This window comes from Cebus imitator, unplaced genomic scaffold (assembly GCF_001604975.1).
Source record: "Cebus imitator isolate Cc_AM_T3 unplaced genomic scaffold, Cebus_imitator-1.0 Scaffold306, whole genome shotgun sequence".
In the NCBI taxonomy this organism is placed as follows: domain Eukaryota; kingdom Metazoa; phylum Chordata; class Mammalia; order Primates; family Cebidae; genus Cebus; species Cebus imitator.
Window position 1 is genome coordinate 567,802 of NW_016107621.1, and position 22,785 is coordinate 590,586.

The following is a 22,785-nucleotide window of genomic DNA, read 5'->3' on the forward strand; positions in this document are numbered from 1 at the left end:
AAAAATATAAAAATTAGCCAGACGTGGTGGCATGCACCTGTAATCCCAGCTACTCGTTAGGCTGAGGCAAAAGAATCACTTGAATCTAGGAGGCAGACATTGCAGTGAGCCGAGATCGCTACACTGCAATCCAGCCTGGGCAGCAGCAAGACTATCTCAAAAAAAAAACAACCAAAACCAACATCCAGCACCAGTTACTTGAATAGAATCATATCAGTTATTTGAACAGAGAGCATTTAGTATAAAGAATTGTTAACTGGATGTAAAGTTGTTAACCAGCTAACTTAAAGGGTAAAAAGAAGACGAAGAGGTTATGGCAGTAGCAACGGCAGGAAGCAGCTACCACACTTAGTCCTTAGGGGACAAGGGGAAGAGTTTGAAAAGATGAAAACTTAGAAGCTCAGAAGAGGGGCCCCACAGAGCTGAGACTCAGACTGCTGAGGAGGGGGTACTGTTTGATTGTCACTGTGACATTTGGTGGGCTTTTTGGATTTTGGTGGCAACTTATACCACATTGGGATGTGCTACTTCAGTCCATTTACTTTCCCAGCACCCCGTAAGGCTTTTCATTTGGGGTGAGGTCCAGAGGCTCAAAGACTCTGCAGCCATTCTAGGCTGTGTGTGAGCGGATGTGACCAGCACATTCAGAGATTCATTCACAAAGTGTTGATGGCAAATAGGAATGCTATATGGAACCTTGAGCAGGCATCAGTGGCTAGCTCATGGTGCAGACCTTTAGGGTTTTGAAGCAGACCTGTGCCCTCTTCTTCAGTAAGTATTCTCCTTTTGAGAAACTGCTCCTTGCTGGGTGCAGCAGCTCACACCTTTAATACCAACATTTTGGGAAGATCACTTGAGCCCAGAAGTTCGAGACTAGCCTGGGAAACGTGGAGAGACCCTGTATCTAGAAAAACTAAAAAATTAGCAGAGCGTAGTGGTGCATGCCTGTGGAGGGGATTGCTTGAGTCTAGGAGGTTGTGGCTACAGGGAGCTGTGATCACACCATTGCACTCCAGCCTGGGCGACAGAGTGAGACCCTGTCTCAAAAACAACAAAAAAGAAGAGAAAAACTGTCCCTGGTTTGTTCCTGGCCCCTGCTAGACTCCTGGAGACTGAACATCTGTCTGTCTCCATGAGTGACCATCAGCCCAAGCTCCCATTGTGACCTAGGTGTTATAATTTCTGCATCAGCCAGTCCAGGAGATAAAAGCCATGCATGGCATTTGAAGGAAGATGATGATGATGATTATTATTATTATTATTTTGAGGCAGAGTCTCACTTTGTCACCAGGCTGGAGTGCAGTGGCGTGATCTTGGCTCACTGCAACCTCTGCCTCATGCGTTCAAGCAATTCTCCTGCCTTAGCCTCCCAAGTAGCTGGGATTACAGGCACATGCCACCACACCCAGCTAATTTTTGTATTTTTAGTAGGGACGAGATTTTACCGTGTTGGCCAGGATGGTCTCTATCTCTTAACCTCGTGATCTGCCCACCTTGACCTCCCAAAGTGCTGGGATTACAGGCATGAGCCTCCACACCTTGCTGGGAATTATTTTCTCTATAAAGTTATATAATTGAAGGGTAAAAGAACTCCAAATCAGAGAGCAGCCAGCGTTGTTTTTGTTTTTTTTGATATAGGGTCTTGCTCTGTCACCCAGGCTGGTGTGCAATGATGTGATCACTGCTCACTGCAGCCTTGACCTCCTGGGCTCAAGGAATCCTCCCACCTCAGCCTCCTGAGCAGCTGGGACTACAGGCATGTGCCGTGATGCCTGGATAATTTTGTATTTTTAGTAGAGACAGGGTTTCGTCATGTTGGCCAGGCTGGTTTCAAACTTCTGACCTCAAGTGATCCACCCTCCTTGGCCTCCCAAAGTGCTGAGATTACAGGCGTGAGCCACTGTGCCTGCCCCTTGCCCAGCTAATTCTTAAACATTTTTTTAGAGAAGGAGTCTCATTGTGTTGCCCAGGCTAGTCTTGAATTCCTGGCCTCAAGCAATCCTCCTTCCTTGGCCTCTCAAAGTGTTGAGATTATAGACATGGGCCACTACACTGGCCTAGCCAGCTTTTTCTGGCCAGAGTGTAAGTATTTTCAGCTTTAAGGCCTTACTGTCACAACTCCTCAGCTCTTCTGTTGTATGAAAAGCAGTCATATACAATATAGTGGGCGTGGCTGTGTTCCAGTAAAACTTTATTTACAAAGGCAGGCAGATGGACTGGACTTGGCCCAAGGGCTATAGCTTTCCCACCCCTCACTCTCAGGTGTCTTGGAGGTATCATGGCAGGAAGTGGCCACATCCCTAGTTCTGAAGGAGGAAAGAACTGAAACTTTCAGAAACTAAGAGGAAAGGCTCTGTGGAACTGAAAGTCAGTCCCTGAGGAGAGGTGCTCTCAGCTGGTGTTGGGTTCTGGAGAGGGTCTGAATGAGACTGGTTTGTAGATGTTCGGAAGCTGCACGCCAGATTCATCCGCTGCCAGGAGGAAGGACCGATGCTGCCAGGGGGTGTGGAAGGCAGCTAGGGTGGGAGAGGAGATAGGAAGGAGCAATTCCTTCTCCCTTTTCAATCTTTCAACCTCCCTCCTGTGCCCCCTATTGGCAGAGCCTGGCAGGGTGCAGCAGGCAAAATAGGAATATGGTTTGCACAGAACAGGATGTACAGGGTGGGTTGGGAGCTGAGGGAGTATCACAAGTGCTTTGATTTGACTTGTCATTCAAATTCTTCCTGATTTCACTTCAGAGATTAAATAACTGTGAGGGGGTCTGTCAGGGTAGGGGCTGGAGGATATATGTCATGGTGGAAAAGTCATCTCTAAGAAATAGGTCTTTTGCCATACATTGTGGCCCACGCCTGTAATCCCAGCACTTTGGGAAGCAGAGGTGGGAGGATTGCTTCAGCCAAGGAGTTTGAGACCAGCCTGGGCAACACAATGAGACCCCTATCTCTACAAAAAATTAAAAAACTAGCCAGGTATGGTGGCACACACCTGTAGTCCCAGTTACTCAAGAGGTTGAGGTAGGAGAATCACTTGAGCCCAAGAGTTTGAGGTTGCAGTGAGTCATTTTCACACCACTACACTCCAGCCTGGGTGGCTAGAGCAAGATCCTGTTTGAAAAACAAAAACAAATAGCCTTTCTTCTAGAAATGAAAAGTGAGTAGGAGGAGGGAAGGGTGATCCAAAGGCTCTGGGAGGAGGTTAGGAGGAACTTGCACCATTTAGGATCCTTCCATCCTACCTTCAGACGAAACCCAAATCTCACCGTCTCTCTCCACTACCACCGCTGCCACTCAGCCTGCCCCCAGCACCTTCATGGTCATCTGCAGTGGGCTCCCTGGTTCCCACATCTACTCTTGCACCTGTGGTCTGATCATGTCACCCTCTGCTAACGCCTTCCTATATGACATCCTCATGTAATGTCCTCCATTGCCCAAGGTGCAGAATCCTGTCCCCTTACTGTGGCCCGCAAAGCCCTGCCAGGCTCTGGCCCTCACCCTGCTGCCCTCCCTGCCCTTCCTATTCTGCTCCAGCCTTGCTGAACACTGCAAGTCTCTTCCCACCTCAGTGACTGAACCTGCTGATCCCTCAGCCTGGAACCCTCCCCCTAGGTCTTCTGCTTTTTCTGTACTTCCTTCATGTTGCTATTCAAATAAGAACTCCCCCACCCCGCAACAGTGGGGAGTGGACCCAAAACAGCATCTCCCTCCAGCCTCCCTTGCTGCCTGCTTGATTTTTCATCACAGCACTTGTCGCTACCTGACATTTTATGTTTCTATTCACTGCCGTATCTCCAAAGCTGTAACTGTGCTGGGCTAGTGGAGGTTGCTCCACAAATATTTGCCAAGCAGTTAAGTAAATAAAAGAATGAGCAAATGGAAAGGGCAGCATGGCTGCAATGTGGGACAGAGCAAGATGGTAGGGGGTGAGGCTGTGGGGATTGGATGGTGCAGGACATTTTGGGGCCAGGTGGGAGGCACGGTCTCATAAGGGGAACAGGTGTGGAGAATGGTCTTATTGGGGTGATAGTTGTGGTCAGGGCCTCATCAGGCCAGGTGAGGCGTTTGGATGACAGTTTAAGAACAAGGCAGTGGGGTGCGGTGGCTCACACCTGTAATCCCAGCACTTTGGGAGGCCGAGGCGGGTGGATCACCTGAGTTCAGGAGTTTGAGACCAGCCTGGGCAGCATGGTGAAACTCTGTCTCTACTAAAATACAAAAATTAGCTGGGCATGGTGGTGTGTGCCTGTAATCCCAGCTATTCAGGAGGTTGAGGAAGGAGAATTGCTTGAGCCTCCAAGGTGGAGGTTGCAGTGAGCCAAGATTGCGCAACTGCACTCCAGGCTGGTGACAGAGTGAGACTCTATCTCCAATAATAATAATAATAATAATAAAAGTAGGGGGCAGGCACAGTGGCTCAGGCCTGTAATCGCAGCACCTTGGGATGCCAAGGCAGGTGGATCACCTGAGGTCAGGAGTTTGAAACCAGCCTGGCCAATATGGTGAAACCCCATCTGTACTAAAAGTAAAAAATTAGCCGGGTGTAGTGGCATGCGCCTGTAGTCCAGCTACTCAGGAGGCTGAGGCAGGAGAATCGCTTAAATCTGGGAGGTGGAGGTTGCAGTGAGCCAAGATCGCGCTACTGCACTCCAGCGTGGGCTACAGAGCAAGACTTGGTCTCCAAAACAAAACCAATAGTAGTAACAATAAGAAGAGCAAGGTGCTGTGTCTCATGCCTGTAATCCCAGCAGTTTGGGAAGCCAAGGCAGGAGAATCACTTGAGCCCAGGAGTTGGAGACTAGCCTGGGCAACATAGCCATACCCTGGTCTTTATAAGAAATAAACAAAATTAGGCCTGGCATGGTGGTTCATGCCTATAATCCCAGCACTTTGGAAGGCCAAGGTGGGTGAATCACCTGAGGTCAGAAGTTCGAGAACAGCCTGGCCAACAAGGTGAAACTATGTCTATACTAAAAGTACAAAAATTAGCCGAGCATGGTGGTATGTGCCTGTAATCCCAGCTACTTGGGAGGCTGAGGCAGGAAAATAGCTTGAACCTGGGAGGCAGAGATTGCAGTGAGCAGAGATTGTGCCACTGCACTCTAGTCTGGATGACAGAGTGAGATTCTGTCTCAAAAATAAATAAATAAATAAAACTAGTCAGGCATAGTGACACACACCTGTAGTCTCAGCTACTCAGGAGGCTGAGGTGGGAGGATCACCTGAGGAGTTGAAGGCTGCAGTGACTTATGATTGCACCACTGCATTCCTGCCTGGGTAACAAAGCGAGACCCTATCTCTAAAAATAAAAATAAGAAGAGGCAGAGTCATTGCAGAATTTATTTATTTATTTTTAGTTTTAGTAGAAATGGAATCTTGCTACATTACCCAGGCTGGTCTTGAACTCTTGGCTCAAGCAATCCTCCTGACTCGGCCTCCCAAAGTGCTGGGTTAATAGGCATGAGCCACCGTGTCCCTCCCATTGCAAAATCTAAGCAGGGGAGTACTGTGACCAGACTGTCATATTTTGGGATCTCTGGGGCTGCAGACTGTGTGTCCTGGGAGGCAGAGACCAGCTTTTCAGAGATGGTGGTCTAGGCAGATGTGGGCAATGGTGGCAGAGGACAGTGACTCAGTTCCAGAGGTGTTTAGGGGTCAAAATCCGGGAGCTTGAGAATGGATGCAGTGAGGGGTGGGGTAGAAGCAGAACCCCCATGCTTCTGCCTGGGATGGTACTGGATGGAAAACTGGATGTGGAGCAGTGTCAGGGAGCGGGTGGAGGCTGCTGTCACTGCCATATTGGCCAGAGGTTCGAAGACTCACTGACTCCTCTGATCAGTCAGCCCTCATTTCTTAAACTCCCTGAGATCCAGGGAGGAGTCACCTACCTGGGCCTGACTTCAGATACCCCCAGCCACGGAGGGACCAGGACAGCAGGCGGATAAAGCCCCTAGGAGGGGAGTGGTTCCAAATCCAGGGGTCAATTAGAGTAAGATACTTAGTCTCTGTGCCTCAGTTTCTTCATGTGTAGAATGGTGGGAATGGAGGTCCCTCTGCATTGGGTTGCTCTGGGGACCAAACAAGCTACTCTGGGGAAAACCCTGTGACAGTGACTACATGGGGTAAGTGCTGTGTGTGTGAGCATTTGACTGCGTGAGGTTCCATTGTGGCACCAGGGAAGAAGAGGTCTCTGCATCTGGGAGCAGCTGGGAGGGCCCCAGAGGAAGCAGCCACATTCCTGGGCTTCGGCAGAGGTGGATGGGACATGAGACACAGCAGATCCTGCTCTGAGCTGGCCCCCGAGTGGTGCCAGAGACATATGACATGTCCAGCTGGCCCTGTCTCTGGAATGTCTGTGGTTTAGCAGCAGAGGCAGAGAAGAAACAGATATTTTCCAAATTGAGTGAGGGGTTAAGATCAAGTGGTGTCCAGGGAGTAGGGGTCCATGAAAGGCATCTTAGTGGAGCGAAGGCATGAGGGTCCCTGGAGGGATGGATGGGATCCAGCTCTGCAGGGTAGATAGGCACCTCAGGCATAGCCAGAAAGAAGCTGGCACGAGAGAGAGGGGTGGCGAGTAGCCCAGGAATGTGGTGGGAGGGGCATTGGCTGCCTGGGATGCCATTCAGAAAGGCTACACTCAGTCAAACCAGAGCAGGATCTGTTGGGAACCTGTTCTTTGCAGGCTCTAGGCTGCCCCACTGAGCCAGACAGGCAAGGAACCTGTAATTGGATGAAGACAGCCCATTACCAAGCACCCAAGCAAGGCCATCTCCATTCGTGCTAAGAACAGGACGATGGAGCCAGGTGCAGTGGCTCACGCCTATAATTCCAGCACTTTGGGATGCCAAGATGGGCAGGTCACCTGAGGTCAAGGAGTTTGAGACCAGCCTGACGAATACAGTGAAACCCCATCTCTACAAAAAATACAAAACTTAGCCGGGCATGGTGGCATGTGCCTGTAATCCCAGCTACTTGAGAGGCTGAGGCAGGAGAATTGCTTGAACCTGGGAGGTGGAAGTTGCAGTGACATGAGATTGAACCATTGCACTCTAGCCTGGGTGACAGAGCAAGACTCTGTCTCCACAAAAAAAAAAAGTGGGGGCAGGCATGGGGAATGTGAGAGAGGAACCTGAGGTGGGGGTGAGGTGGTCTGGAGGCTGCTTTGGGGAGGACTGAAGAGGTAGGTGTGATGGGAGCCTGGAATGGGGAAGAAGAGCTAGGGGGAGAACATGTGCAAAGGCCCTGAGGTGGGCATAAGCCTGCTGTGTTGCGGCAAGAACAGGCCATGATGGCTGGAGCAGAGCTGGCAAGACAGAGGATGTGAGAGGAGGCTGACCGGGCAGCTGAGCCCCAGGTCGCCAGGGCCTCTTGGCCATGAGAGGATTTTGTCTTAGGTGCTGGGGGAAGCCATAGCAGGTTGTAAACAGGAGACTGCCCCCTTAGCTTATATGTGAGGAATCGATTGGGAGGTTATGAGTGGCAGCAGGGGTTGCCGATGAGGTGGCCAGTGCTGTGGTCTGGAGTGAAATACAGTGACTGGGGCCTGGGTGGTGGAGGTATAAAGAAATGAACAGATCTGAGGAGTGTTTTGGGAGCAGAGCTGCTGTCCTTGCCTACCCCAGCAAGAGGCAGGTGTCTGGCCCAAGGGATGGCCCCAGGAGTGAGTGAGGAGGAGGCCCGTGTGGGAACAAAGAATGGGGGGCCCTTAGGCTTTCAGGAGGAAGTGGGGTCTTGAGCGCTGGCCCCAGGACTGGAGCCCACCTGAAAGGCCATTGCTTCCTCCTCTCTGAAAAAGAATGTGGCCACCACGCATGGCCTTGCCAGAACAGACCCCCAGTGGGTGCTTAAAATAATTGGAGTCCTACGTTAGCTGTGACGATTCCCGTGACGATTCATGTATTAGTCATAAAAGTGGCAAGTGTACAAGAAAGGGGATAGAAGCTCCCTACCCCCGGCACCCAGGAATTCCCAGAGAGATTCTCCGAATCCACATTCTGGGCCGCTGCCACACCGCCGCCGCCTCTGGGATGATGCTTTCAGGGCTGTGCTGTCTTGCTCTGCTCTGTGGCTGTATTGAGGCTGGTGCCCTCTCTCCCTTACCTGGCTTTAGCTGTTTAGCCTGTGCCATCTCCCTCTCTGTTTGGGGTCGTCTTTGCGGTCTATGTCCTCTCTCCCCAACCCCGGATTTCACAGTGGGCCTCTCTGCTCTGCCTTTGACCTTGGGTTTTGTTTTCAGCCTGTGCCACTTCTCTCTACCTCGTGGTTACCTTTTGTGCCATCTCTCACTGACCTTGGGCTTGTATTTGGGTCCTGTGCCATCTATTTCTGACGCCAGTCAAAGTTTTGGGCCTGGGTTGTCTCTCCTTCATCCAGGGCTGTGCTTTGGTACCGGTGTTATCTCCTGACCAGGATGCTGTTTTGGGCTTGTGCCTGTCTCCCTGACTGTACACTGGGCCAGGGCCTGGGTTATGTCTCCACTGGCTGTAGACGCTGACTTGCACCTTTCCTCCTCACCCGGGGTCATTTCTGGGCCCTGTGTCCTCTCTTCCTGCTCTGTGTTCTATCCAGGCCTGTGTTATTTAGAGTGCTGTCAGTCTCAGCCCCTTCAGGACCTTGGCTCTTTTATGGCCCTAGGGAGAAGTTGCTGCTTGAATTGGAGTTTGGGGAACCCTTCCATCCCCACCCAGCCCTTGATGTTGGGGCACAGTTGAGGCCTGGTGACAGAGTCAGTGTGCCTGGAGACGTTTAGATAATGAGGATGGACACGTGATGAGGGTCTGATTTCAGGCCCAAGGTGGACTCCTGGAGTCAGTCCAGGCTTCTGGCCCCTTCCCCTCCCTACCTCTCTCTCTCTCGCCTCTCTCAGTTGCTCACTCTCCATGCATTTCTCTTTAACTGTCCACTTCTGTCTTCCTCCCTGCCCCCCTCCACCCCTGCCTGGCTTCCCCTCCAGCAGAAGGCAGACCTGGCTGTGGCCGCCTTCACCATCACAGCCGAGCGAGAGAAAGTCATCGACTTTTCCAAGCCCTTCATGACCCTGGGGATCAGCATCCTCTACCGAGTGCACATGGTATGGTTCCGCTGGACACTGTGGGCTGATGACCTGGCATGGAGGCTCAGGGCAGGGGGCTATGAGTGGGAGCCAGACTCCCTCAGATGGGCTGGTCAGGTTCCCAGGTCCCTGGTGGGGTAGGGGCTGGGTGTGAGGCTCAGGCCAGGGGTGGCTCTGGGTCTCACTCCCTCTCCCTGTAGGGCCGCAAACCCGGCTACTTCTCCTTCCTGGACCCCTTCTCCCCTGCCGTGTGGCTCTTCATGCTTCTTGCCTACCTGGCTGTTAGCTGTGTCCTGTTTCTGGCCGCCAGGTGAGTCTACTGCCTACTGGGAAGGAAGGGGCTGGAGGAGGCACAAGCCAGGGCCTCAGGGACCAACCTGCGCCGTCTCTCTCGGAACCATCCTTGGCCTTCCCTTCAGGGCCTCAGATTCCCTATGCCCCCTTCCTTGATTTTGTGCCCTGTGTCTGGGTCTCATTCCTCCTTTTGTGGCCCTGACTTGGGCTTTGTGGTTCTGTGTCTGGGTCTCTCCCCTTCCTGCTCTTCCTGCCTCTTTCCTCGTTTGCCTCCTGCCTTCTCTATTTCTCTCTGTGCATCTCTGTCTGTGTCTCTTTCTGCCTCTTCTGTCTCTGTCTCTGTGCATCTCTGTCTGCCCCTTCTCTGTATGTCTTTGTCCGTCTTGCACCTTTTTTCCATCTCTTCCCCTTCTGATCACTATAACTTCACCTTTTTCCTTTGCTTCTCTCCTCTTCCTCCCTACCTGGGCCCTGGGCCCCGGGCCCCATCCACCGCTTCGTGTCTCTCCACAGGCTGAGCCCCTACGAGTGGTATAACCCGCACCCATGCCTGCGGGCGCGCCCCCATATCCTGGAGAACCAGTACACGCTGGGCAACAGCCTGTGGTTTCCCGTGGGGGGATTCATGCAGCAGGGCTCGGAGATCATGCCCCGGGCACTGTCCACGCGCTGTGTCAGCGGAGTCTGGTGAGAAGCTTTCTATCTGCCTCTGCTTGGGGCTGGGGAGTGACCCTTCTGAGGCCTGGAATGGGTTGGGGCATTGCCTGGCGGATTTGATTCCCTATTTTCCCCTATAGAGCTGTGTGACTCAGAATGGGGTTGGGGGAGCCGAGCTCCAGTTCTGCCACTCACTGGCTGTGTGAGCTTGGCCAGGCTGCACCCATCCCCTGCCTCAGTGTCCTTCTCTGAAAGATGGGGAGAAAGATGCCCACATCTCAGGGTTGTGAGGATTCATTGAGGCTGCTAAGGAAGAGTGCTCTGTGAGCCCAACAGCCTTGTGTGGGCAGGAGGGGTATGATCATAACAGGATCGGTGTCGCTGTCTTGGGCATTGCCTTGGTCATTATAGGGACATAGAAACTCTGAGCCAGGACAACCTTCACTGCCTAGATGTTTTCTCAAAGTCCCACAGGGACCCAGTATCTCAGACAGAACTTCTTTGCCCCTGTCCCAAGCTCCAAGAAACTACATGTCAGAGAGCAGACACCCACAGCTTATGGTGTCTGGACAACAGGTTTGTTATTGTTGTTGTTGTTATTTTGAGACAGAGTCTCCCTCTGTTACCCAAGCTGGAGTGCGGTGGCACTATCTTAGCTCACTGTAGCCCTACCTCCCAGGCTCAAGCAATTCTCCTACCTCAGCCTCCTGAGTAGCTTGGATTACAGGCATATGCCACCACTCCCTGGCTAGATGTGTTTTTAGTAGAGATGGGGTTTCACCATGTTGGCCAGGCTGATCTTGAACTCCTGACTTCAAGTGATCTGCCCACCTTGGCCTCCCAAAGTGCTGGGATCACAGGTTTGAGCCACCATGCCCAACCTTGGCCTACAGTTTTAAGAAACTGGAAATTAGATGCCAACACTTTGAGCAAATTCAGTCACAAATTTAGATTTCTTGCTTTCCTTGAAAATCTGGGAGATCTGGCAGCGCTTGTCTGGCATTCCTGCCTGGTGTCACAATCTGCTCCCATCCACCCCCGTTCCCACTGCCCACTGCAGTCGCCTGCTGGCCTGGCCTCCGTAAGCATCCACGTTTGCTACCCTGGGCTTTAAATAGCAGCTGGACTTGGTTGCTGTTCCTGCAACTCTTCTCACCTCCTGTTCCTCAGGAGAACCACGGAAAGCCAAAGAGAATGCTTAAAACAGGGAATATCCTCCCTGTTTACGGATTAGGGGACTGAGACCCAGAGAGAAGGAGTGGCTTGCCAAAGACTGTGTGTCAGCTAGAGGCAGGGCCGGGCTGGAGCCGGGACCAGACTCCTTCCCCCATGCCAGGGGGTCCTCAACACTGCCTATGCCCAGCGCAGCCCTTAAGGCCCTTGGGAGCCTGTCTAGGGCAACCCCAGGTATCTGGCCTTCTTGAGGAACACTTCTTCCTCACCTCCCCACCACAGAATTCACTCACCCATGGTTATTCTTTTACAGGAAAGGGGTCTCCATCCAGACCCCAATAGAGGGGTCTTGGATCTTGCATAAGAATTCAGGGCAAGTCTATAAAATGGTAGCGTGTTTATTAAGAAAGTAAAGGAATAAAAGAATGGCTACTCCGGCCACGTGTAGTGGCTCATGCCTGTAATGCCAGCACTTTGGGAGGCCTATGGGGGTGGATCACCTGATGTCAGGAGTTCAAGACCAGCCTGGCCAACATGGCAAAACCCTGTCTCTACTAAAAAATACAACAATTAGCTGGGTGCAGTGTCAGGGGCCTGTAATCCCAGTTACTCAGAAGGCTGAGGCAGGAGAATTGCTTGAACCCGGGAGGCAGAGGTTACAGTGAGCCAAGATTGTGCCATTATGCCATTACACTCCACCAGCCTGGGAGACAGAGCAAGTGTCTGTCTCAAAAAAAAAAAAAAATGAATAGTTACTTCAATTGTTGCTCGAACTTGGGAGGGGGAGGTTGCAGTGAGCTGAGATCTCACCACTGTACTTCAGCCTGGGCAACAGAGCGAGATAAGTAAGTAATAAATAAATAAATAAGTAATAAGTAAGTAAATAAATAAATAAAAGAATGGCTACTACGTAGACAGAGCAGCCCCGAGGGCTGCTGGTTGCCCATTTTTATGGTTATTTCTTGATGATATGCTAAACAAGGGGTGGATTATTCATGCCTCCCCTTTTTAGACCACATAGGGTGACTTCCTGACATTGCCATGACATTTGTAAGCTGTCATGGCACTAATGGAAGTATAGCAGCGAGGGCAACCTAAGGTCACTCTCGTGGCCATCTCAGTTTGGGTGGGTTTTAGCCAGCTTCTTTACTGCAACTCATTTTATCAGCAGGGTCTTTGTGACCTGTATCTTGTGCCAACCTCCTATCTCATCCTGTGACTTAGGATGCCTTAACCATCTAGGAATGCAGCTCAGTCGGCTTCAGCCTCATTTTACACAGCTCCTATTCAAGATGCATTTGCCCTGGTTCACACGCCTCTAAAAATTCCACAGATGCTGTTGAGCATCCGTGTGCCAGGCACTCAGGTGAAATCAGCCCTATCCCTGCCCTGGAGAGGCGGAGGAGCCAAGAATAAACAAGTAAACAGATAAATCAACACTGGACATCCTATTTTATTCAAAGAATAGGTTCCAAAGATATTATCTAATTTGTATCTTTTTCAATTCAAGGCTAACCTTAATAGGTGGCAGGTTTTCCCCTTCTCTTAACTAAGTGGAACTAGCTGCAGTATGGCAGGCATTAGCAATTCACCTGATCCACTGGCTTGGACACTTGTGAGTTTTGATGGGTTTTTTAATGGTTTTGGATGGGCATCATTTCAAATTATACCCCTGTAGAGGATCGATTGAGCCCGGGATGTTGAGATTACAGTGAGCTGTGACCACGCCACTGCTGTGATCACTCCAGCCTGGGTGACAGAGCGAAGCGGTTTCAAAAAAAAAAAAATCACAAAAAACAAAAAAATCCAATGAAAGTCCTATTCGTTTCCTATTGCCACTGCAAAAAATTACCACAAATTTAGTGGCTTAAAACAATACACATTTATTCTCCTATAGTTCTGGAGTTTGGAAGTCTGAAAGAGATCTCAGTGGGCTAAGATCAAGTTCTTGGCAGGGCTGGTTCCTTCTGGAGGCTCTAGGGGAGAATTTGTTTCTTTACCTTTTCCAGAGTTTAGAAGCCACTTGTATTTCTTGGTTCATGGCCCCTTCCTCCATCTTCAGAACCAGCAGTGTAGGATCCACAAATTTCTCTCTCTAACTTCCTTCTTCCACTCATAAGGACCCTTATTTCCTTTGGGCATTCCTGGATAATCCAGAGTAATCCCCCCATATTCAGATCCTTAACTTAATCACAGTGGCCAAGTCACTTTTTGGAAGTAAGGTCACATCTTCACATGTTCTGGGGATTAGGATAGAGACGTCTTTGGTGGTGGTAGGCAGGGCCCATTCTGCCTGCCACACAGTCCATGTGAGATGTACTAAATTTTCGATATACTGTAATGATGTTGCAGATGCACATAAAATGTGCTATTGAGGAGCCAACCAGGATACAGTAATAGAAGAGTAGAGTGTGGGGGTGGTCAGAGAAGGGCCCCCTGAGGAGGTGAACTGCATTGAGTCCTAAAGGCAGAAACAGAGTCGTCCATGCCAAGGAGAGGGAGGAGCATTTTAAACAGAGGGAGAGAGCCAGGTATGAGGTGCTGAGAGGGTGCCCAGGAGACCTGCCGTGACAAATCTGGTCACGTCCCCACAGTAAGGTGGGAGGCAGACTAGTGCAGGCCACTGCTTCTGCCACCTGGCCAGTGGCCCTCTTCCTGAGGGTAACACTCTCCAGCCAGCTGTTTTCTGCCCCTTCCCATCACTGTCACCCAGACAGCCCCCACTCATGTCCCCTCCCTCATCAGAGCCTTTGGCCCTGAGGCCCACCGTCTTCTGTACCCAAAGTCCTTCCACACATTCACTCATTCAGCAGATGTTTGTAAATCTTCAGATGTGACGCAGCACCATGACTCAGCAGGCGAGTCCCCGCCCTTGTGGGACTCACGGTCCAGTGGAGGAGGCGGGGTTTGGTGCCATCACCCTTGGGGACTTGGCTGGTAGCTGACATGCAGCAGCTGGTCCCCTTCTCTCCAGTGCCCCCTCAGCCCACAGCTGTCTGCAGCCGAACCTGAGAGCTTGTCACTATTCAGGACAGCTCTGCCTTGGGAGTCAACATGTATTTTTCCTTTTTTTTGAGACAGAGTCTTATTCTGTCGCCCAGGCTGGAGTGCCATGGCACAGTCTCGGCTCACTGCAACCTCTACCTCCTGGTTTCAAGCAATTCTGCCTCAGCCTCCCGAGTAGCTGGGATTGCAGGCGTGCGCCACCTTGCCTGGCTAATTTTTGTATTTTTAGTAGTGATGGGGTATTGCCATGTTGGCCAGGATGATCTCGAACTCCTGACCTCAAGTGATCCACCAACCTCGGTCAGCCTCCCAAAGTGCTGGGATTACAGGTGTGAGCCACTGCACCTGGCTGGGAGTCAATATTTCTAAGGTTTCACTCTGACCCTGGTCCCTGTCCCTCCTGACTCTCCCTTGGTCACTTGGTGCAGTGAGTCCTCTGATCTCCCTCTTTTCATTCTCTGAGCCTTCCTGCTTTCACTCGTCCATCTCCAGGTGGCTCCTAGGCTGTCTCTGCAGCCATTGTCCTCAGCTTTTCCTCAGGTCCTTTCCCCATGCCCTCCTGGCCAGAAAACCCCAAAACCTCAGATCTAGCCAGTAGCTTGGCTGTGCCCCCTTAACCCCAACTGTACCAGGGGCACCCGCAACCCCTTATCCATACCTCCAGTCCCTCTCTTACCTCCAGGCCGCATTTGCCCGGTTGGTCACCCTTCTAGAAACTCCTTGCTTCTAGGCTCTGTGTCTTCCTGGTTTCCTCCAACCGCTCTCGTTCTGTTTCATTTGCTGTGGGTTCCTTCTGCCCTTGCCACCCCTCATATGGGGCTTCTTGCTCACACCAGTGAGTTTTCAGTACTTGCAGATCCAGTACCCTCTTTTTATAGCAAATATTTTTTAATATGTCCTTTTCCACCCTGAGCTGAAGTTCAAGGGCAATATATCTTCCTACATATATAATTTGTAAAAAATCAATATAATGCCCTAATTGCAATATGAAGGAGAAAAAGCAGAGAAATGACTTCTAATAAAATAATATGGCAATACACAAATGCCTGGGTGTGGTTACACTGGAAGACAGACTGCGACAGTTGGCGCCTGCTTAGAATAAGTAAGTGGCATGATGAGAAGATCATTTAACAGAATTGTGCTGCCACTTGATATCTGACACATTGAAATAGTTGACGAATGAGGATGTTTGTGCAAATACAAGTCACTGTGAACGTGATGATCTGCTAATGCAGCTGCTGCAGGAGTCTTGACTTGGGTCTCAAGTGCGAGCGGAGTTGCTGTCAGAGGGATGATTTCCCTCATCGCTGAGCAGCTCTCAGCAAAGTTCCAAACAACATCATCCAATAGTTCCTCAATTCAAGCAAGAGGTGCTTTTCTGGAGACTTTGGTTTATATTATAGTAATGGAAAAAAATACTTGAGTTTTTAATGTACCAAGGAGTTAGGCTCAGATAATCATAGAACAGTTATTCCCCGTTATTCAGACCAGGCCTCGAATTTTTGGGCCATTCTACTCTGACCACTGGTGGCCTACATTTTACCAAACACCTCCCAGGGTGCCCTGCCTGCCAGAGACCACTGTTCCATACACACTATCAGGGGCCATCTCACCTGCTGCTGGACTTCCCTTGTTGTATGAATGCTAACACTTCTGAAGTCATCTCTAGACCCCTCCCTGTGTCCAGCCTACTGGGACTGCTCCTCTTGGGAGCCTAACAGACGTCTCCAAACTCACCTTGTGCAAAACAGAGCTCATGTCCTTACTCCCAAATCTGACTCACAGTCTGTGTTCACTCTGCTGCCTTAGTGAGTGCCTGCATCACCACCACCAGTCACCCACACTGTGTCCTCAGGGGCTAGAGGGTGCCCAGTATGTACCAGGAACTGAGTAATTTTTGTTGTTATTGTGTTGTCTTTTTTTTTTTTTTTTTTTTTTTTTTTTTTTTTTTGAGATGGAGTTTTGCTCTTGTTGCCCAGGCTAGAGTGCAGTGGCACAGTCTCGGCTCACGGTAATCTCCACCTTCTAGATTCAAGTGATTCTCCTGCCTCAGCCTCCCAAGTACCTGGGATTACAGGTGCCACCCACCACACCTGATTAATTTTTTGTATTTTTAGTAGAGATGGGGTTTCATCATGTTGGACAGGCTGGTCTTAAACTCCTGACCTCAGATGATCTACCCGCCTCAGCCTCCCAAAGTGCTGGGATTATAGGCGTGAGCCACCATACTCGGCCAAGTAATTTTGTTTTGCATGGATGACAGCATTGACCTATAAGATGGATTAGGAGAGACTTGGTTTCTGAAGAGATTGAGCCAGACCTTGGGTCTTTGTGTCTTGGGGTTTTGGTTTTATTTTTCAGGAGGCTGTATAATTCATCTCTCTATCAAGCCCTCACTCCATCCCCATTCCAGTGCCTAGCATAGCACTTTGCATGTGTGTTCTGCAGAGGACAGCTGCTGTTTTCAATATTATGTGCTCGGGATGTGAGGGTGGGAGGCCTGAGAGGCCCTTTCAGCATCTCTTCTGCCTTCAGGCCCCATAGATATATATGGTCTGCAGGGACCCTGGCCATTCTTACTTGCCAGGAGGGAGGATGGGGTAAGACAAGCGATTGTTCTGGGGTCCCACAGCCAAGGTGGTGGGAGCCTTTTCTCCCAGGTTGTTTGTGTGTCATCAAGACAATAAGAGCAGACACTTGCACAGCACTTGCTGTGTGCCAGATTTGCTCAGTCACTCTTCATGAAACCCAGTGAGGAAGGGCCTACGATTGAACTAACCTCACAGGTGAGGAAACTGCAGCACAATTCCAAGGTCACACAGCAAGGCAGCGATGGAGACAGGATTTGGGGATTTTCCAGAGATCTTTCTATTATTGATTTCTAATTTAGCTCTATGATGGTCAGAGAACATCGAGGACTTTAATCCTTTTAAATTTATTGAGACTTGCTTTAGAGCTCAGCATACAGTCTGTCCTGGTAAATGTTCTATGTGGACTTGCATTGAATGTGTTTCTGCTGTTGGTGGGTGCAGCGTTCTATAAGGGTCAATTGGGGCCAGTAGGTTGATCATGTATTCAAGTCTTCTCTATCCTTACTGATTTTCTACTTGTTACATCAATTATTGAGAGGAGTTTTGAAATCTCACCCCGTAATAGCAGGAAATTTGTCTGTTTCTCTTCTATTCTATCCGTTTTTGCCTCATGCATTTGAAAGCTTTGTAATTGGGCACATAAATGTTTAAGATTGTTATATCCTCTAGATGAATTGACCCCCTGTGTCATTATGTAATGTCTCTCCTTATTCCTGGTAACATTCCTTCTTCTGAAGTTAACTTTATTTGATACTAATATAGGCACTCTACCTTTCTGATGCGTAATGTTTGCATAGCATATCTTTTCCCTGTTTTTTTATTCTCAACCCTTCTAGATTATTATATTTAAAGTGGGTTCCTTTTCTTTTCTCTTAAATAGAGATAGGCTCATGGGAGCCTCTTTTCCCAGGTCAGTCCTGGGTCACCAAGACAATGAGAGCAAACACTTGCATAGCTCTCATTGTCTTGTTTTGTTGCCCAGGCAGGTCTTGAATTCTTGGGCTCAAGTGATCCTCCCATCTTGGCCTCCCAAAGTGTTGAGATTACAGCTATGAGCCACCACACCTGACCATCAGGTGCTAGAGTGCAGTGGTGCAGTCACGGGTCACTGCAGCCTTAATCTCCCAGGCTCAAGTGATCCTTCCACTTTAGTCTCCTGCATATCTGCACCACCATACCCGGCTAATTTTTTTTATTTTTGGTAGTCGTGCACCACCACATCCGGCTAATTTTTTTTATTTTTGGTAGAGATGAAGTCTCTCTCTATTGCCCAGGCTGGTCTCAAACTTTTGGGCTCAAGCAGTCCTCCAGCTTCAGCATCCTGAAGTGCTAGGATCAGGGTAATTGGGAAATCCAATCACCTCAAACATTTATATTTCCTCTAAGTAAAGATGTTTTTAAATCTTTGTCTTTATTCTTTTTTTTTTTTTTTGGTGACAGAGACTTGCTCTGTTGCTCAGGTTGGAGTGCAGTGGCACGATCTTCACTCACTTTTTATTATTTTCTTCTTCTTTTGTAGTGGTCTCACTTTGTTGCCCAGGCTGGTCTGAACTCCTGGCCTCAAGCAGTCTTCCTTCCTTGGCGTCCCAAAGTGCTGGGATTACAGGCATAAGCCACTGCTCTGGCCCTAAGTAAATATTTTGGACTTTATTGGCCATATGGTCTTTGTTGCAGCTACTCAATTCTTCTATTGTAGTATGAAAGCCATTGTAGATGATACATTAAATGAGTGAGTGTGGCTGTGTTCCAATAAAACTTTATTTATGGATTCTGACACTGAAATTTGAATTTTATATAAGTAATGTGTCATACAATTTTTTTTTTTTTTTGAGGCAAGATCTCATTCTCTTGCCCAGGCTGGAGTACAGTGGTACAATCTTGGCTCACTGCAACCTGGACCTCAGGTTCAAGCAATTCTCCTGCCTCAACCTTCCGAGTATCTGGAACCACAGGCACGTCCCACCATGCCTGGCTAACTTTTTGCAGAGTAGGGTTTTGCCATGTTGCTCAGGCTGGGCAACAGAGTGAGATCTTGCCTAAAAAAAAAAAAAAAAAAAAAAAAAAAATTATGACACATGACTTATACAAAATTCAAATTTCAGTGTCAAAATCCATAAATAAAGTTTTATTGGAACACAGCCACACTCATTCATTTAATGTGTCATCTACAATGGCTTTCATACTACAATAGAAGAATCGAGTAGCTGCAACAAAGACTCAACTATTTAATTCTTCTATTGTAGTATGAAAGCCATTGTAGATGGAGGTGGAGGTTGCAGTGAGCCAAGATCGCACCACTGCACTCCAACCTGGGCGACAGAGCAAGACTCCATCTCCAAAAAAACAACAACAAAAAATGTAAAGACCATTCTTAGCTTATGGGGCTGTACAAAATAGACAGCAGGCCAGATTTGGTCTGTGGGCCATAGTTTGCCAACCCCGGTTCAAACCATTTACCCTTAATGTAATTACTGATATGGTTAGGTTTAAATCTGCCAACCTGCTATTTGTCCCATCTATTCTTTGTTCCCCTTTTCCTCTTTTTCTACCTTTTTGGGGGTTTACTGGGACTTTTGTTTGTTTGTTTGTTTGAGACAGGGTCTGACTCTTATCACCCAGGCTGGAGTGCAGTGGCACAAACACGACTCAAGCTCAAGCAATCCTCCTGCCTCAGTCTTCTATGTAGTTAGGACTCTACCATGCCCAGCTAATTTTCTTATTTTTTGTAGAGACAGGTTCTCACTTCATTGCCTAGGCTGGTCTCAAACTCCTGAGCTCAAGTGATTTGCCCACCTTGGCCTCCCAAAGTGCTGGAATTACAGTGTGAGACACAGTGCCTGGCCTGTTGGAATTTTTAAGATTCTGTTTATCTCGGCTCTTGACTATACTTCTTTGTTTTGTTTTTCTTAGTGATTTCCTGGGTTTACAATATGTATCTTTATTACAAAATACTTTCAAGTAACATTATACCATTTCACATAAGATATAATAAGACCCTGACATCATGATATGTTCCCCTCACCCTCCCATCCTTTGAGCTATTATATCTATTACTTCTGCATATCTTATGAACCCCACAATACATTAGGGGTGTGTGTGTGTGTGTGTGTGTGTGTGTGTGTCCATGTGTCTGTGTGTGTGTTTGCTTTAAACAGCAGATGCAGCCAGGTGTGGTGGCTCATGCCTGTAATCCCAGCACTTTGGGAAGCCAAGATGGGTGGACTGCATGAGCTTAGAACTTCAAGACCAGCCTGGGCAACATGGCAAGACCCTGTCTNGCCTGTAATCCCAGCACTTTGGGAAGCCAAGATGGGTGGACTGCATGAGCTTAGAACTTCAAGACCAGCCTGGGCAACATGGCAAGACCCTGTCTCTACAAAATATACAAAAATTAGCCAGGCATGGTTGCACATGCCTGTGGTCCCAGCTACGTGGGAGGCTGAGGTGGGAGGATCACTTGGGTCCAGGAGGTCGAGGTGTCAGTGGGCTGTGTTCACACCACTTCACCCCAAAGCGAGACCCTATCTCAAAAACAAAACAAAACCAATAAATGCTTTGTAAGGAAATTTGAAAATGAGGAATATTGCTTTTGATTTTACAGGTTCATGGACAAAAATTTAAAAAAAAAAGAAAAGAAAAGAAAATGAGGAATATATCTTTTATATTTACCCACAAATCTACCATTTGAAGAGGGTGCCCTTTACCCCTTTTCATACATCCACGTTTCTACCTGGTGGTGTGCTTCACCTTAACCTGCAGAACTTCCTTTAATATTTCTTGCTGCGCAGACCTGCTGGCAATTAATTCTCCCTGCTTTGGTTTTGTCTGAAAAATGTGTTAGTGTGTCTTCTTTGAGGGATATTTTTTTGCCTGCTGTGGAATTCTAGGTTGACAGTTTTGTTTTGATTTTTCTTTCAGCATGTTGCATCGTCTTTGGGCTTGCACGCTCTCTGACAAGAAGTTGACTGGCACTGTTATCTTTGATTCTCTGAATGTAATGTTTCCCCCCTTCCAGCTGCTTTTAAGATGTTTCTCTTTATTGCTGGTTTTCAGCAATTGACTATAATGTGTCTTGGTGCGTTTTATAAATATGTGTGTTTAGCCTACCTGGGGTTTTTAGAGCTTAGATCTGTAAGTTTATGGTTTTTATCAAATTTGAAAAGTTTTAGGCCATTACTTCATGGAGTATTTTTTTCTGTTTTTCCTTTCTCTTCTCTTTCTGGAACTCCAGTCACACAGGTAAAACCACTTATTCCTCAGGCCACTGAGGTTCTGTGCTCATTTTCAGTCACTTTTTCCTTTCTGTGTTTTATTTTGGATAGATTCTATTGCAGTCTTCAAATTCTCTCTCTCTCTTTTTTTTTTTTTTTGGATACAAAGTCTCGCTCTACCGCCCAGGCTGGAGTGCAGTGGCAGGATCCCGGCTCACTGCAACCTTCACCTCCCAGGTTCAGGCAGTTCTCCTGCCTCAGCCTCCCAGGTAGCTAGGATCACAGGCATGTGCTACCACACTTGGCTAATTTTTGTATTTCTACTAAAGATGGGTTTTGACCTTGTTGGCCAGGCTGGTCATGAACTCCTAAACTCAGGTTATCTTCCTGCCTCGGCCTCTCAGAATGCTGGGATTACAGGCATAAGCCACGGTACCAAGTCTTTTTTTTTTTTTTTTTTTTAAGATAAGGTCTCAGTCATCCTATCTTGAATTGAGTGACAATCAGGCTCACTGCAGCCTTAAACTCCTGGCCTCAAGTGATCCTCCCACCTCAGCCTCCCAAGTTGCTGGGACTATAGGCAGGCACCACCACACAGGTCTAATTGTTTTTATTATTTTATTTTTTGTAGAGATAGGTTCTGGCTATGTTGACCAGGCTTATCTCAAAGTCCCAGCATCAAATGAGTCTCCTGCCTCAGCCTCCCAGTGTGCTGGGATTACAGGTGTGAGCCACTGTGCCTGGCCCAAACTGCCCAATCTTTTCTGCTGCCAGTGTCTAATCTGTGTAATCCCTTTCAGTAAATTTTTTCTTTCAGATGTGTGTATATCATTCTCTAAAAGGTCTGTTCACTTCTTTTTTATGTCTTCTGTTCCTTTCATTATGTTCATGTTTTTCCTTACACTCTTGAGCATTCTGAATATATTTATTTATAATAGCTGTTTTGGGCTGGGTGAGGTGGCTCATGCCTGTAATCTCAGCACTTTGGGAGGCTGAGGCGGTCGGATTACCTGAGGTCAGGAGTTTGAGACCAGCCTGACCAACATGGAGAAACCCTGTCTCTACTAATAATACAAAAATTAGCAGGGCATGGTAGTGCATGCCTGTAATCCCAGCTACTCAGGAGGCTGAGGCATGAGAATCGCTTGAACCTGGGAGGCAGAGGCTGCAGTGAGCCGAGGTCGCACCATGCACTCCAGCCTGGGCAACAAGAGCAAAACTCCATCTCAAAAAAAAAAAAAAGCTGTTTTCATGTCCTTGTCTGCTAATATTTTCCTGCACCTTGTTTACCTGGTCCTTTTTTTTTTTTTTTTTAGACAGTCTTGCTTTGTCACCCAGGCCAGAATACAGTCGTGTAATCTCGGTTTACTGCAATTTCCACCTTCTATATTCCAGCAATTCTCATGCATCAGCCTCCCAAGTAGCTGGGATCACAGACATACACTAGGTGCCCAGCTAATTTTTGTATTTTTAGTAGAGACAGGGTATTGTCATATTGGCCAGGTTTTCCTTGAACTCCTGGCCTCAAGCAATCCACCTACCTTGGCCTCCCAAAATGCTGTAATTACAGGTGTGATCCACTGTGCCCAGCCTGGTCTGTTGGTTTTTTTTTTTTTTTTTTTGAGATGGAGTCTCACTCTGTCACCAGGCTGGAGTGCAGTGGCATGATCTCAGCTCACTGCAATCTCAGCTCACTGCAACCAGTACCCAGCCAACCAGCCTGGTTTTCTTTAAAAAATTAACATAATGGCCGGGCGCGGTGGCTCACGCCTGTAATCCCAGCACTTTGGGAAGCCAAGATGGGTGGA

At 48.4% G+C, this 22,785-nt stretch overlaps 1 protein-coding gene across 7 annotated transcripts in view; it reads left to right on the top strand.

The window, feature by feature from the left end:
* GRIK5 (glutamate ionotropic receptor kainate type subunit 5) overlaps positions 1 to 22,785 on the top strand; it is a 74,400-nt gene that overhangs the window by 40,826 nt on the left and 10,789 nt on the right. For 4 of the 7 annotated variants that reach the window (XM_017503103.2, XM_017503101.2, XM_017503099.2 and 1 more), the window contains 3 exons: positions 8,950 to 9,063; positions 9,246 to 9,355; positions 9,853 to 10,026. In XM_017503103.2, the coding sequence (XP_017358592.1) occupies positions 8,950 to 9,063; positions 9,246 to 9,355; positions 9,853 to 10,026 (398 nt within the window). Of the gene's footprint in view, positions 1 to 8,946; positions 9,064 to 9,245; positions 9,356 to 9,852; positions 10,027 to 22,785 lie in introns of all 7 variants that reach the window. The other 3 variants (XM_017503098.2, XM_017503100.2, XM_017503104.2) reach the window with 1 other exon arrangement.